Source organism: Alexandromys fortis, unplaced genomic scaffold (assembly GCF_014885135.2).
Source record: "Alexandromys fortis isolate MF-2015 unplaced genomic scaffold, M_Fortis_MF-2015_v1.1 scaffold_78, whole genome shotgun sequence".
Taxonomy (NCBI): Eukaryota; Metazoa; Chordata; class Mammalia; order Rodentia; family Cricetidae; genus Alexandromys; species Alexandromys fortis.
Genome location: NW_026067977.1, coordinates 3539600 through 3555058, shown reverse-complemented (window position 1 = coordinate 3555058; position 15459 = coordinate 3539600). Strand labels below are relative to the sequence as shown.

Sequence of the window (15459 nt, the reverse complement as noted above, 5' to 3'; positions counted from 1 at the left end):
TCACGAGTCTTTCCTTGAAGGAGCCAGAGAACAAATGCCCTCCCTTCTCACCAAAATGCTCCAGCCACCAGAAATGGGGTGTGGGGGGACCCAGTATTCTGAGGGGAATGGAATAGCCATGGGAGACTGGTGACTTAGAAATGTTCCGTTGCTCTTTACTGAGAATGCTATAGAAATCAGAACGTAGCTATTTCTTTTACTCCTACAATTTTTTTTTAAACACAATTCCTTCTCTGTGTCCATCAAGAAATACCACAGGCAAGATGGGAGCTACTTGCCCTGTGCTGGGGATGCGACTCTCTGTTGATTGGCTTTTTGGGTGTGAAGACAAAGCCAGAGGCCGGAGCCAAGCATGGTCTGCTAATATTTCCATTCATGGACATGCAATAGCAAACCATTTCATACATTCGCAGGAAAGCATCAAATACAATATCTTTGTTGTGCTTAATCAGAACCAGAGTAGAATTCCAGGCGACAAGAATAAAAATCCATCCTAATGATTTAATTTTTAGTCCAAAACATACAGTTTCTCCCACTCTGTTTGTCACTTTCTAAAACAAGAAACCACCAAGCAGAGAGAAACATGGAGATATCGGATGGCAAATGGCAGAGCAGAAGAGGGGTCAATCCGGATGCTGAATTTACTCCCTCGGTTCGTGGGAAACACTCAGTTAGGAGTCAACTGTCCAGGCTTCGTGCTCTCCACAGCTGAGACCACCTTTAACAGAAGTAAATCCCACAAAAGAAACGTTCAGTGAACAGCAAGATTGTTTTTCAAGGAAGATGTAGACACTTTGATTCTTAGCAGGTGGAATACTCTTTTTCAAAAAGACTAAGAGTCTCATACCTTGAAAAGCAATAGGCCGCCTAATGGAAGGGAGTGCTTCCTTGTGATTTGCCCTATTGGATTGAGCGGGTGGCTTTATATTAGAGATCCCATTGCTAAGCACACAGCAAACCGCTGGTGTTCATTGTAAGCATTTGCCTTGTAAAGTCTGGAAGTTCAGCTAGCCCACCAGCTTGCTGCCTCTAGAAACCCACTAAAGGAGATGTGGTAATGGTCTTCTTTCGGAGTCTCAGGAACAGTAAATACTAAGGCGACAAGCAGAAGGCTCTTTAGCAGTGAGACGTGGCTATCACCTACAGAGTAACAATGCCATTTTGGCAGTCACTTCAGAAGGACACACGCTGGCCGTTAATCACACCGCTTGGCCCTGCCTCACAAGCGCCATGGGAAATCTGACTAATGCTGGCAGTGGAAGGGACCCTGCCCCTGGTACTGGATCTGCTGATTTTAATTAGTGGTCAAATTGGGGCTGATCCCAGATCGGGGATAGAGAGAGAGTGAGTTGCCCATCTCATTTCCCATCAGCTTGGAGCCTGGCGAGTGTAGTGGTGAGAATGGATGAGTCCGGATCAGACGGAATCAGATCAACCTGGCACTCGGTATTTGGCCTACCCTTAGGAAAGACCAAGTCATCGTAGAAGGAAACTGAGAAATCAGGAAGAGCAGGACAAAGCTACAGTAAGAGGCAATGGAGAGTTCTGGAAAAATACTCCTTCAGGGAAGTGTGGGCACACACCTGTGAACATGAGTTTGGATCCATAGCACCATGTAAAAATCTGGGTGCGTGATTGCATGTGCCTAAAGTCCTAGTGCCGTGGAAGTACAGACAGGAAGGCCTCTGGGATTTGCTGGCCAGTCAGGCTAGCCAATCAGCGAACTCCACAGTCAGAGAGAGAGAGAGAGAGAGAGAGCCAGGCTAGCCAACCAGCGAACTCCACAGTCAGAGAGAGAGCCAGGCTAGCCAACCAGTGAACTCCAGGGTCAGAGAGAGAGCCAGGCTAACCAACCAGTGAACTCCAGGGTCAGAGAGAGAGAGCCTGTCTCAAAATATAAGGTAGAGAACAATTGAGGAAGACCTCTGACATCAATCTCTGGACTCTACACATTTGTGCATAGAGATACATGTACATCTACACACACTCACATGCACACACACACACACACACAAGGAACAATTAAGAAAAGGAAGAGACTGGAGAACAACATCAAGGGTGATGAGGAGAGGCAGAAGAAAGTGGATAACTCAAAGGAAGGATGGAGAGCAAGATCCAAAGGTGGAGAGGCCGGGCGAGAGGGAAGAAGATTGTCCTGGAAGGCGACCAGGGAAATGGCGAATCTAGAATACGGTACAGGCTGAGAGAAGGTTTTGAAGACGAGAGCGAGAAACAACCACACAAACTGTAAGCAGATCCACGCTCCTTAGCCTGTGTTGGGGAGATGGGATTTCTAAATGTCCCCAGAGAAAAGACCCAAAGAGTAGGTAATCACAGTCATTCATAACAAGTAACAACTCTGCCAACAACACCAAGTCTCACTGAATCAGCTTCTGGTAACCTTACAAGACAGTCCTGGTGATGTTTCAGTGACCAGTCTATCACAGTGTGTGTTCTGCTGAGAAAACCCCAAATCTGAGCCCAAACCCAGTGATAGCATTGCCTTCTCAGACTGATTTCATCACACAGGTTAGGGGCAAGGCCACACTGCAGACTCACAGCGGATCCAACATAAAAGCCCTTCATCCCAAGGCCTCCAGGCTGGATGAGCCAGACTGGCCCTGGAAATAAATGAGATTGTATGACCTCACCATTATCAGCTTCAGAGAGAATGCTTTGGAAAGAAATCAAGAGCGGAAAGGACAAAAGGACATCAGGGGAACTGGGGTTTCCCACTGATGCTCCGGTCCAGCTGGAGCTGGTTACAGTGTAAACTTTGTTTAATCAAATCCACTGTCATTAATAAAACTCAAAACCAAATCCAAACAGAGATAGATGAGGATGTACTTGGATTTCACATTGGGTTTGCATCACTGTTCCGCCAGGTGCCATCCATAAATCTGGGATGCAGCCTGCCGGAGCTGGGGCTGCAGAGAGGCCATCTTGGGAACCTTCCGCCGTTTCTCCGAGCCACTGCCATTTCCAGGTCCTTGTCGCTCCTGCTCTGGGCTGAGAGAAGCACAGGATCTTCTCAAGACCCCTTCTCCTTCCTTCCCAGAGCGATGGATGTTAATGGCCAACTAGGAAATTGAGACCACTGGAAGGCACCTTGGGACAAACATGGCTGGAATTGGGGATGTTATATATTTAGCAAAGCTGTCCACAAGGCAAGGGGGAAGAGCTTTTCTCCAGTGTTGCAGGGGACACATCTGGGATGAGTGGGCAGAACTAAAAGAGAGGCAGGTGCTACCTCAGCCCCACTGACATTCAGCTAAAAGACTGGTCCATAGATTAGGGACTTCCAGTTCTGAGTAGCAAATGCCTATATGAGATGGATAAAGGTAATAGCTCTGCTTATAGAATCAAATGTCTGTGCCCATAACCTACATGCAATCATAAAGAATAAACATGAAGAGGAGAAGAGGAAAGAAAGAAGAGGGAGGGGTGGGCAAAAAGGAGGGAGAGAGGGAAAGGGAAAGAAAATGAATATCATTCTATCAAATGCTGAAGATAGAGACTTGCGTACACAAATACACATTATTCATACAATACAGTCTTCCGTTGCAGTTGGTTCCCATTAGCCCTTCATCCTGCCTGATATTGCAACTGATGATTTGCCGGTTTTAGACAACATGGTCTCTTTTGAAGCCAACTGATGCTCAGCTGAAGAATACGATCCTTTTCCGTAAGGGAGATAAAATGAACAGGTTGGACTTACAATGCTGTGCCCCAGGCTTGGACCCTCTGAAGGGTGTGCAAGGGAACTGTGACTGCATTTCACAGATCTCTTATGGTCTGGCTTTGAATGCAGCCCTGCCACACTCTTTTGGATGGGGCTACTAGAGAGATGTCTGCTGCCAGGGAGGATGGACAGAGGCAACACCTGGATGGACTGCTGTGTGTGGGAGTGTGGATGGGGGAGAAATCCAATAGCCTACAGACAGCCACCTCTGCACTCTAGGAAGAATACTTTATTTTGCTAAGTAGATCTGCTCACTGACTGCCTTGTAGACTAGTAAGCTCTATAGCCTAACGATTAGTGACCCTCGTTGTGAAAATGTTATAATAATAAAACTAAATTTAGATAGATGCATATGGAAAAGATGGACTTGGAGAAAAAAGTTAATAGTTAATTAAAAATCTGGAAGGGAATAAAGTTAATAGTTGAATTAAAGGACTATGAGTAAATTTTTATTGCTTATGCTTTTCTATACTTCATACTTTATTGCAATATTCCATAATTAGCTTTTATAATCCAAGTGATATCTTTAAAAATAATTTCCTAATTTCATATTAAGCTGTAGAACGCTCCTGGCTTCTTACCTGCTAGTTACCTCTGAGATGTTTTCCTTCATTGGGAAAAGTTTCACTCCTTTTTCTTTCTTTCCCCACTAGAAAATTTCAATCGCAGGAACCAGACACTAACTCTTCACAGGACAGTTAGTTACTTCGTGCAGAATCTTTTTCACGAGTGTCTGTGCAGTTAGTAGACATGAAACCCGCGAGTCCAGCGAGCACAGAGGGGTACTGGCAACCTAGCAAAGAGTCAAGAGCGTAGAGGAGAATGTGTGTGAAACCATGGCAGCCAAGGAAATCACACACACACACATAGGAGTCGGGCCTGGAAGGCGGTGTGTAAACGAAAACAGTTGTACAGAGTGTGGGAGCTCGGCATGAACCCCACCCTCCACCACCCTCCACCCCTGCCTCTTTCTCCAAGTGGCTAGTAATGTGGTTATAATGCCTTCATAATGAAAATAAGGTCCGTAAGCCTTTCCATATGTCTTCTCTCTGGGTCCCCAGGCTCCGGACTACACCAAAACTGTTTCCACCTTTAGCCTTCTCCCCTTGGTGCCTAGCTGGGGCTGCTTCATTCTGCAAAGGCTCAGACAGTGTTACTGAGTATGTAACCAGGTCTATTGGAGGACTTAAGATGGGTTTGGGTGGCAGATGGCACTTGTGCCTCTGTTTAGGCAAGTTACAATCTTATCGCAGAATGAGTCACTGAAGAATGGTTGCAATGTGCGTATTCATCCCTTACATTAGACCGTTCTTGAGTGCATGAGGGAAAAAGGCTGGGGGTTCAGGCTCTCATTCACCCATTGCTGGCTTATACTGTTCTGTTCTACAAAGCTCACATAAGGTTTGGATATAATATTAGCTCCTACAGATCTGTTCTTTAGAAGGGGAAATTGAAAATAAACCACCAAGACATTTGTAGAGCATAGAATTTGGCTGTGTTCATTCCAGACACCAGGGCAAAGGCTGGAGGGAGAGAGAAGGGTAGCTGGAGGAGGAGGAGGAAGGGAGAGGAGGAAGGGAGCTGGGTACTTAATGCCTGCCTTCTATTCCCCAGACACCATTCTAGGACATTTCTTTTAGGGCCTGGCTCACTATTGCTTGCCACGGCTGTGGAGCAGACACCTTTCATACAGATTGGGAAGACAGATAACTTGTCCCGAGCCACAAAGACTAGAAAGATAGATTCGCCTTGTTCTAAAGCTCCATTCTCTCAGCACAAACCACTGGCTCACCCGTGGGATGTAGACTTCACACCATTGGTCTGGAACAAACTTTAATTACCTGGATTTCTTTTGTGATTCTCAGTCAAGAGAGGTTTCCCTCACCTCTTCCCACCCCAGGGAACATTTGCCAGTGTCTGAAGACTTTCTTTCAGACCAGCAAGCAGGTAGCTGGGGAGCTGGAGGCGTCTAGTGGGTAGGGGCTCAGGATACTACAGACTTCCTCTAACACCCAGAGAGTCTTTTACTATAGAGAACCATCTGACCCCACAAGTCAGTAGCACAGATAATATGAATGCCATATTGCTGTTTCATAAGGGAACCCAAGGGGAACTATCCCCCTCTTAATTCACGTTCTCATTCACTTAGGAAAAGAAGCTTTTGTGGCTGTGAAGAATTCTCAGGTCATTAAAGCATCAGAGGTGCTTAATGGCTGTACAATTAGTAACCGCCCGGCATATATAAATCAAATAAATGTGCATAAAATCTGGACGACAATGCCAAGTTCAAATCTGAAATTTATGTAGAGAGTTTACAGTGAAATTGCCAGTAAGAAATTAACAAGTCCCCAAGTGTTCCCAATTGTGGCTAACCCTAATCTGTACCAAATTCTACCATGAGTAACTAAATGTTCACTTGATTCCAGGATGCTCATATGTAAAATCAGAAGCTTGGCTATTCTCTGCTTACAAATTGATTGTGTGCTCTAAGTGGCAACCCTTTAGCTGTGTCGGGGGCAGAGAGCAATTCTGCTTCTGTTTGCTGTGACTTCTCCTTAGGAGGGGTAGTGGCACACTTACTTTGTTACTTCTATGACATTAAGATGACTCTGGAAAAGCAGAGCCAATGAGTTACTTGATAATTCTGTGGTCCACCTTAGTATTGCAGGCACAGGACTGTACCAATAATTGAAAAAGACTCCTATCATTTCAAAACTCAAAATAGAACATTCTGTTCAGTATTGATCTTGAATCAATCAACAGGTATCCATTCGCCATCCTATTAGGTAGCTATCCCATGCTAAGAACCTGAGGGAATGAGTCTTGCCCTTAGCAGTAAACAACATGGAGGGAGATGGGTAAGAAAAGGGCATAGGAATCGTTAGCAAACCCTTTAGGTTGTAAATGAAGGGGTCAGGAAAGCCTGTACCATATGCTAGTGTGGCTACTGTCTAAATGGTCCTCTCTTCCCTTACACTAACAGCTACCAGCAAGCCAGGACTTTGGCATTTCCCTCTTATTTGTCTTGGTGTCTTGGTAGGATCTGGTCTGTAGAGGCAAAGAAATGTCCATGTAATATGCCAATGGATGAACAACAGCAAGTGGGCACCACAGGAAGGTCTTGCCCATGCTAGAAATATTAAAGAAGAGTTTTGGTGAAGCAAAGATTCTGCTAAGGTTTTTATCTGAAGTGTCTCCCACACCCAGGCTCACATGTTGAAGACTTGCTTCCTAATGGGCAGGCTCAGTCACTGTGAGGAGACTGAACTCTGAGAGCCCCGCCTCCATGAATGCATTAACCCATAGGCAGAATCATAGCTTGGTGAGACTGTTAGGGGGCTATAGAAAGTTCTGGAGACAGAACCTAGTTGGAAGCAGTAGGTCACGGGAGGCACGGTCTTGAAGGTTAAGGCTTGTCTCTGATCCCTTCTCGGCTTCCTTGCTACCTCATCCTCCACATACTGCCAGCTCCATGACATCTTTGCCTCAGGCCCAAGGCAATGACTCTAACTGACCTTGGAATTCATTCTTGAAATCGTGAAATCATGCTTCCCTGCAAGCTGTTCATGCTGGGTATTTTGTCACAGAAATAAAAGGGTCGCTAACACTGGCTCCATAGTCAAACACATTTAGGAGCTCCTGGGTTAGGGACGACTTTCATTGCTCAGTGCCTCCCATACACCAGCTGGCACTGGCTTCTCCAACATTTCATTTACTTGGAATCAGACTTATTTCATTAGGGGATCAACTTTTTTATTGATGAAAACTTGGAAGTGCATGCTTGAACCAATACCCCAAGAAATTCACTTTGACAGTAATCTAAATTATCCAAGAAAATGGTTCCTTGCGTTGATCAGAGCTGGAGAAAAAGAGACGTGTACACTAAACTGCAATCTGGGATTTTCTGGCGAGAGGGAGACTGCCTATCCCTCTCAGCAGGTCAGAATGAAAAACGGACCCGGGTGCTTTTCCTGGCTCACTTAAGTAGCTTCGGTACGTGCCTTCTTTGTGGTTTAGGGAGCTCTGCTTTGGCCTGTTGGAATGATTCAAGTCCTTGGTGCATATTTTTAAAAACTCTGGACAAGTCTTTTCTTAATATTCTCACTGGGCTTGTATTTTTGTCTTTTAAACGTCGTTTGCCCTAAACCACTCAATTGGACTTGATGAGTTCTCAGCAGACCACTGGCTGCTGACCCCTCGGGTGATCCAAGACAACTGCAGTTTGCCACTCTGAGATTCTGCACTTGTTTTGATTCTGGTGGGCTTCTTGGCAGTTTCCAGTGGTCAGGGTCAGGAGTGGGCAGCGACCCACTTAGCAAAAGCAAAACTCCCCATCATAGCAAGCTTCTTTACCTTATTCAACCTTTCTCTCTCTCTCCCCCTCTCTCTCTCTCCCTCCCTCTCTCTCCCTTTCTCTCTCCCTTTCTCTCTCTCTCCCTCTCTCTCTCCCTCCTCCCTCTCTCTGTCTCTTTCTTTTTGTCTCTCTGTGTGTCTGTCTCTCTGTTTCTCTGTCTGTCTTTCAGTTTCATGTATCTTTCAAGTGTATGATTCTCTTTCTTTCTTTCTTTCTTTCTTTCTTTCTTTCTTTCTTTCTTTCTTTCTTTAAAAATCAATTTTGAAACAAGTCTTCCAGATGCCAAAGAGTTTTTATTAAAAGACAAATATGTCCCCAAATAAGTGATAGTGACCTGGGGAGTTAAAGACATTCTGTTGTTATCAGGAGAAGATATAAACAGACAGTGACACATTTTGTGAATGATTTCTCTTTAAGTATTTGAGCCTGAGGAAAGAGTTGAATACAGAGATAAGTCATTCTTTTTTACAAGAAGTTTTGATTTTAAGATAAATTTGTCAAATGATCTGAGTGCATTGTGTTGTGTTCGATCTCCACTCACAACCCTGCGTTCTGTGTAACTCTGCTCCTCATAAAGGAACCAATTAATTGGAAAGACCTCATTATATCACAGTCTCCCCAATACTAGGCGTGGGTCCCAAGGATGGCACCGTGGGAGCCCCTACCCGTCACACAAACAGATGGGCGTGAGCCCAAAGTCAAGGGACCCAGCAGTCCCACTCTTGTGAAGTGCCGAAGTGGACAGGAGCAGAACTCTTCGTGTATCTCACTCACTGGTTTGTCTACATGGGTCTGAGGCAGACAAATGACATAAACTTCCCTCTGTGACAGACCCTTTGACCTTGGCTGCTCAGACCCAGTCAACTCTTGGGTCACATTGGCTTCTGCCTCTTTCCCCAGAGCTTGGCCGTGCGTGCTCAGGCCCAGCTAAAGGTCACTGCAGACAGCCGTGACTATTGGTGCAACACAGCTGCTGCCCACATTTTCAGTCACATGACGGCTATTTGTGCTGTTCCTCTTCCAAAGAGCTGTGCCCCAGGTTCTAATGGAACCCAGGTAAAATCTTTTAAAAAATTCATCCTTGGGTACAATTCTTCTTTCAGATGGCATGTGTCCTGACTGGTTTTATGTCAACTTGACACAAGCTAGAGTCATCTGAAAGAAGGGAACCTCATTTGAGAAAATATGTTTATAAAATCCAGTTGTAGGACATTTTCTTAATTAGTGATTGATGGAGGAGGTCCCAGCCTATTGTGGGTGGTGTCATCCCTGGACTTCTGGTCCTGGGTTCTATAAGAAAGCAGGGTGAGCAAGCCATGGAGTACAAGTCAGTAAGCAGCACCCTCTATGGCCTCTGCATCAACTCCTGCTTGCAGGTTCCTGCCCTGTTTGAGTTCCTGTCCTAACTTCCTTCACTGACTAACTACAATGTGTAAGTGTAAGCCAAAGACACCCTTTCCTCCCCATGCTGCTTTGGTCAGTGTTTCTTTGCAGCCATTGTAACCCAAAGCGCACCAGATTGAAACCACATAATTTGTGACTGGTACTGGACAACCATTTTATATAATCCAACACTCATGTAAGGAGCACCTGTTGTCCTGCGGGTGCACCAAGCTTGATGCTGCAGGGATTGCAGGGGTTAATGCCACCCACCTAAGCAGGGCATTTGCTAAGCACAACCACCCAAGTGAATTATGGCAGGAAAGTACATTGCTGACTTACGTTCACAGCATTTCCATACTAAGCACCTACTATGTGCGAAGGCATTTTCCTAGAGATGAGATACAGGTGTGAACAGAACAAAAAGTTCTCTGCTCTCAAATACTAGCAAACAAAGTAAAGCAGTAGACAGCAAAATGTCAGTTGGTGATATGTTTGGAAAAGGCCAAGTATAGGAATCATTTTAGAATTGAAAAAGTGCCAGTTTGGTCTTTCTGTGCAGTACTGGTTGCAAGGAGGCCTGAGTGGACTTCTGAGAGGTAGCAAAGGCAGTGGCTGAGAACCACGGGTGTTCTTCTATGGCCCAGGCAGCGTCAGCAGAGGTCAGCTGTGATGGGCAAGCGTAACTGGCTCTGACAGGGTGCTGTAGTCCTGAGAGAGTCTGGACTTTATTATGAAAGAGGTAAGGAAGCCCTGAGAAGGTATTGAGCAAGAATGGGGCACAGCTTGGAGTGTTTGAAAGGGAGCGCTCCAGCTGAACACGTGGAAAGGGGAGCGAAGGGTGACTGAAGCAGCTTCTGCAATCATCCGGGTGGGCAGTGACTGCAGCCTGGGCTGCGGTGACACCACCGTAGGTGGAGAAGAGCGCATTGTGCATGGGAGATGCTGGAGGAAGAAGGTCAGTGGGAGGTTCTGATGGACTGTGATGTGCGGCGAGGAGAAACTGAGGGGAATGAGAGACTCAAGTGTTCCAGCGTTTCGCTAGATGGAGGGCATATCCATCGAGGCGGAAATCACCGGGGAAGGAGCGGGGTGGAGAGGCAGAATCGAGAGCTAGGGTTGGGCATGCTAAATTCAAAAGCTTACACACTCACACACCTGCATTTGAGATAGTTCGTGTTGGACATACGAGTGTGAGGAGGTGGCCAATGCAGAAATTTGGAGTTAAAGAAGAAGTCAAGGGCTGTAAATATAAGCGAGAGAAATAAATGCACACTATTAATTCTATCTGGGGTGAGAAGCCTGAAGGACTAGTCCACTGGGGCTCACTGGGCAATTCCTTTCTCATGTTTTCATCTGTAAATTAAAGTACACAAATCTCCCCTCCGGAAAATTCCCATACCCCTGCTGTCCCTTCCCTGCTAAGTCTCCGGAAATGTTTTGAGGGCAAGGACTCTGTTATTTCGCTTCTAATCTACACCTCTCGGCAGCTACTTGGCACATCAGAGGTCTGATCAGGCCATTATCAAGTACCTGCGGTAGGCCCAGGGGTGGGCTACTGCCTGCGTGCCATCATGAGATCATCTCGGAAGTCAATGCCATTATAGATTAGCCAGGAGCAAGGCCATCTGTCAGAGTGGAAAGAGGGAGAAGCCTCAAGAGCTGAGGCCAGCCACGTCTTTGCTTCCCTGTGACATTGGGCGATGTGTCTGTAAAATGACCTGAGGTGATTATTACGGTTCTTTCCAGTTCTTACTACCTGCCATGCCATCTTGAGCACAACTTGGAGGGAAGCTGAGAAGAGAGCTAACAGCTGGCAGAAGCTAGAGGACTGTGGCCGGGCCCTGGATGCTTTTGTTTATTTTGTATTCCCATCTATCTCATAGACTCAGAAAAGAAGACAATTGAAGCCCTCTACCCTGGCACCTTCTTTCAAACATTGTTTAAGGGGTAAATGTTGACCATGCAAGCATGAGGACCTAAGTTCAGAAATTCTGAACACAAGTGAAGCTGGATGAGGTTGCGGGTATCTCTAGTCTCTGTCTTGGAGACAGGAGACTCTCTAGTAGACTCCTGGCAGGCACAGCAGTGACCAGCAAGAGAGCCTGTCTCAAACAATGTATAAATAAAGTGATCAATACCCATGGTTATCCTCAGACCTCCACAAGCAAGCTGCGGTATGTGCATGCCGGTACTCACAGAGGGTAGGCACACACACACACACACACACACACACACACACACACACACCATACAACACATCATATACCCATATTTTAAAAAATTAGATCTTGATGTTATCTTTGAAAGAGATACTAAAAATGAAACATGTATTGAATACACACATATACACATATATCTACAGAGAAAGACAGAAAAAAGGCTGAAATGATAGCTATTTTTCCAGTATCTAATATATTTTAGTTGCTATGGAAATATTTTAAATGCATTATCTGGATTGGTGCTCACAATAGGCCTGAGTTATTTTTCACGAGAAAAAAAAGGAAACTAATGAATTTCCTTATGTAAATCTCCAATTCCAATCAATTAGTAAACTTCCTCTAACAACCTTTTACCCAGATACTGTACTTTTAATTTAGGAAAAGAAAAAAAAATCATAACAATCTAGATTAAAATGTAAAATTTGGAGCTACTGAACTAATTTGTTACTTCTCGAACATTTTAAGATAAAATGTTCTTATAATTAAATTGAAGTACTAGAATAAAATACCTTATATATTCCTGCACAACCTCAGAACGTTTTATGGATAAATTACATATTTGATGGTTAAATATAAATTCTTCCATTAGCCTTATTGTCTTTCATTCCAATGCCATATTGATTTTTCTTCCAATACCTGCTATACAGAGATAACTAATATTAACATTTATGGCACATTCTTCTAGAATTACCTATCGTGTTCAAGTTTCTATTCAGTAATCACCCTTTATTGGTTTTAAGACACCCACCTTCTGCCTTATAGCCTGAAACATTGGTAATGTTGAATCTTCTACATACTATGCTCTCCCTGTTTTTTCTTTTTTCTTTTTTTTCTTTTTTGGTTTTTCGAGATAGGGTTTCTCTGTGGCTTTGGAGCCTGTCCTGGAACTAGCTCTGTAGACCAGGCTGGTCTCGAACTCACAGAGATCCGCCTGCCTCTGCCTCCCGAGTGCTGGGATTAAAGGCAGGTGACAAACAGGTAGGGGTAGTCCATACAGTGGGAATACGCCGCGCAGAAGAGATGACTAATATCCTAGCAGGATGGAGCAGGATTTTTGTCGAGCTACTCAGAACAGCGTGCAATTTACAACCAAGCTGTTTATTTCCGGAATTTTCCATTGAATACTTTCAGACTGTGGTTGACCACAGATAACTGAGACCGTGGAAAGTGAAACTAGATCAAGGGGCAAAGGTGCCACTTTAGCTATCTACAAGTGTTCTCTTTGACAGAGGTCTTGCCCCTCAGACTGCGCACAGAGAAGGGAAGAAGGCCTTTCTTCCGTGTGCTTCCTTGGTTAAAAAAAAACAACAACAAAAAAAAACAAAAAAAAAAAAACAGTTGTCAGAGCATTTGAAGTTGGAGGCAAAGCTCCTGACATTTTCTGATGGTGCTTGCACGGAGCCACCATCTGTTTGTAGGGCAGTACTGAGTGTCGTGCATCTGATTTCAATAAGCTAGAAGAATAGTTCCATCCTCCGGCGCATTAGCGGGACTCACATCTGCTCTGTCTCATGCTGCAGAAGCCAAGAGAAAGCTGGGCTTGTGGAGCCTGTGGTCCAACTTGACAACAGAAGACAGTAGTTGCTGTTGGAGCCTCTCCAATCCCCCTGAAGGTCACATTTTGACCCTGAGCCTTTGGGAGCATGGAAGCCAGGCTAGTATTGTGCTTTATCATTAGTTGTGTTGTCTTGATCAGGAGAAAGAAAAAAAAAAAAAGAAAGAAAAGAAAGTCTGGACACGGAATTCTCAAGTCTGGAATTCCTCCCACACATGGAAAACAAGACTCAGTCAAGGAAACAATGCCACTTGTGTTTGTCACCCACGCGTTCCACATTTTGGGATCTGACCACAGAGAATAATTTGCTCTTTATCAGCGTGATCCTCACCTGGAAGTGATAAGGAGTCATTGCTAAGCCCCAGCCCAGGGATGCCAGCCAGGTGGCTATGCGGCAAGGAGGAAAACATTCTGGCGCTCTGTGTAACCAGAGATGCATCCCTGGCCCTAGCAGGCGGCCCCCATTTACTGTAATGTTTGCACAATTATCAGCAATAAGATGTTTTATTGAACAATATTTGGACAACGAAGACGGTAAACTAAACAAGCTAATTATTTCAATGTCAATAAGGGAATCACCCCTTCATCTTCAGACCACAAACGCTTCAGCTGTCCCTAGGCAATATTGTAAAGTTGGTAACAAGAGTGTCTTTCTCCCTCAAGGGCTGCCTCCCCCTGATACTAGTGCCAACTCAAGTTCTTCTTCTCTGGCCAGCAGGAGCTCCTAAAGTCAGGATCACACAGAATCTTTGTGTGGATTAGAGAGGCCCTTTCCTCAGGCAGGTGCAGTCCATGCCAGGGGCACAGTTTGGAGAGCAGAACCTCTCTTGTCCCCTTGACTCCATGCCTTGACAGTTCGCACAACCATGATCAGTGATGGGATTCTGTCTCTCTATTATTATTAATTGGACAGTACTTTCCCTCCAATCCATCTTGCTGGCTTATTGTGTCTGGATCTGGAACCTCAAATGAGTGCACTTTGCTCTAAGAGGCAGGGATGCCTGTGGATCTCAGGGTAGGGTCACAAAAGGATGCTTCAGGGCACTGTGGTGGACCAGCATTGCAGTGCAGCAGAAAGGGAGCCTGGGGCAGTTCATTTATCATTGGCCTGGGTGCCTGGCTCACTGCCCACCCTGTGACATCTCTTTTCCTATAGACTCCAGGCTCTCCGGCCATGCCCTCTTCCTTGTCTCCTTCAAGAGCACAGAACCCTCGAAGAGCATCCATCATCACATCTAATCTCCAAGCCACCCTCGCGGATCACCTGCCGCCCCTTGCTCACCCAACAGTTCCTGTGTTGGGGAGACTTTCTCCCTTCTCTACCCTCAAGCATAAAGGCTCACGGTTCATGACCTGAAGAGATGACCTTCAAGACCAGGTGTTAGGAGCTGGGAGCACTGCCCTAACCACTCTCTGCATTTGCTTGAGAAGAAGTCTACTGGAGACGCACAAGGCAACAACCAAGTTCTAACATATGCACATGCGTACACACGTGTATGCACACATACGTGTGCATATAGGCACACGCATGCATGCATGTACACGCACACACATCTCATAGGTACCACATCCCTTTGAAACAAAGGTATTGCAGCTGCGAAACTTGTACCTCCAAAGTGACTGCCCATCCTTACTTCCTGATAGTCTTCATTTAGAACTCAAAATCCGCTTTTTCTTTGGGGGAACTCCCTCCACAACACCGTGATGATAGTGGGTGTGCACAGGTGGCAGATTCTGTTGATTTCAAACTTTGTTATCACACGTGCGCTAACCTGCAGCACCCACTCACCCGAGGGACAACATGGCAAGCACCAGCTGGGCCGTCTCCTGTCCTTTTGTCCTTAGCGGGGCTCCCAGCCCTGACTCGTGTGCCTCAGAAGCCCATGTTATATTAAAGAAGAACAATGTCAGCCGTGCAGCCTTATCCAGGCCCAAATTCCTCAGGGGTCACAGCCAGACTCGGGATCTGCCTGGCTGAGTGTCTCACGCCGTGCTGGGTAGGCGTGGGTGGTTGATAAATATCATTAGATGGCCGGGGTGACAAGACCACAAGAACAGGCCCTTTCTTAGCAGCTTGCTGCGAACATGTTAGGGTGTCCTGAACGCTAGTAGAAGCTGGATGGCCCAGGGTCTGAAGTAAACAGCCCCAAGGCCAAAGGCACTTGTTGATAAGAACAAGCACTTGGTGGTTTCGAAGGGAGGGAGC

General features: G+C 45.6%; 1 protein-coding gene across 1 annotated transcript in view; it reads right to left on the bottom strand.

Moving 5' to 3' along the window:
• Nucleotides 1–15459, bottom strand: part of Ngf (nerve growth factor) — a 51204-nt gene that overhangs the window by 17761 nt on the left and 17984 nt on the right. Inside the window, exon 2 of the mRNA XM_050157552.1 lies at nt 4324–4535. Coding sequence (XP_050013509.1) covers nt 4324–4355 — 32 coding nt within the window. The 5' untranslated portion in view covers nt 4356–4535. The remainder of the gene's footprint in view (nt 1–4323; nt 4536–15459) is intronic.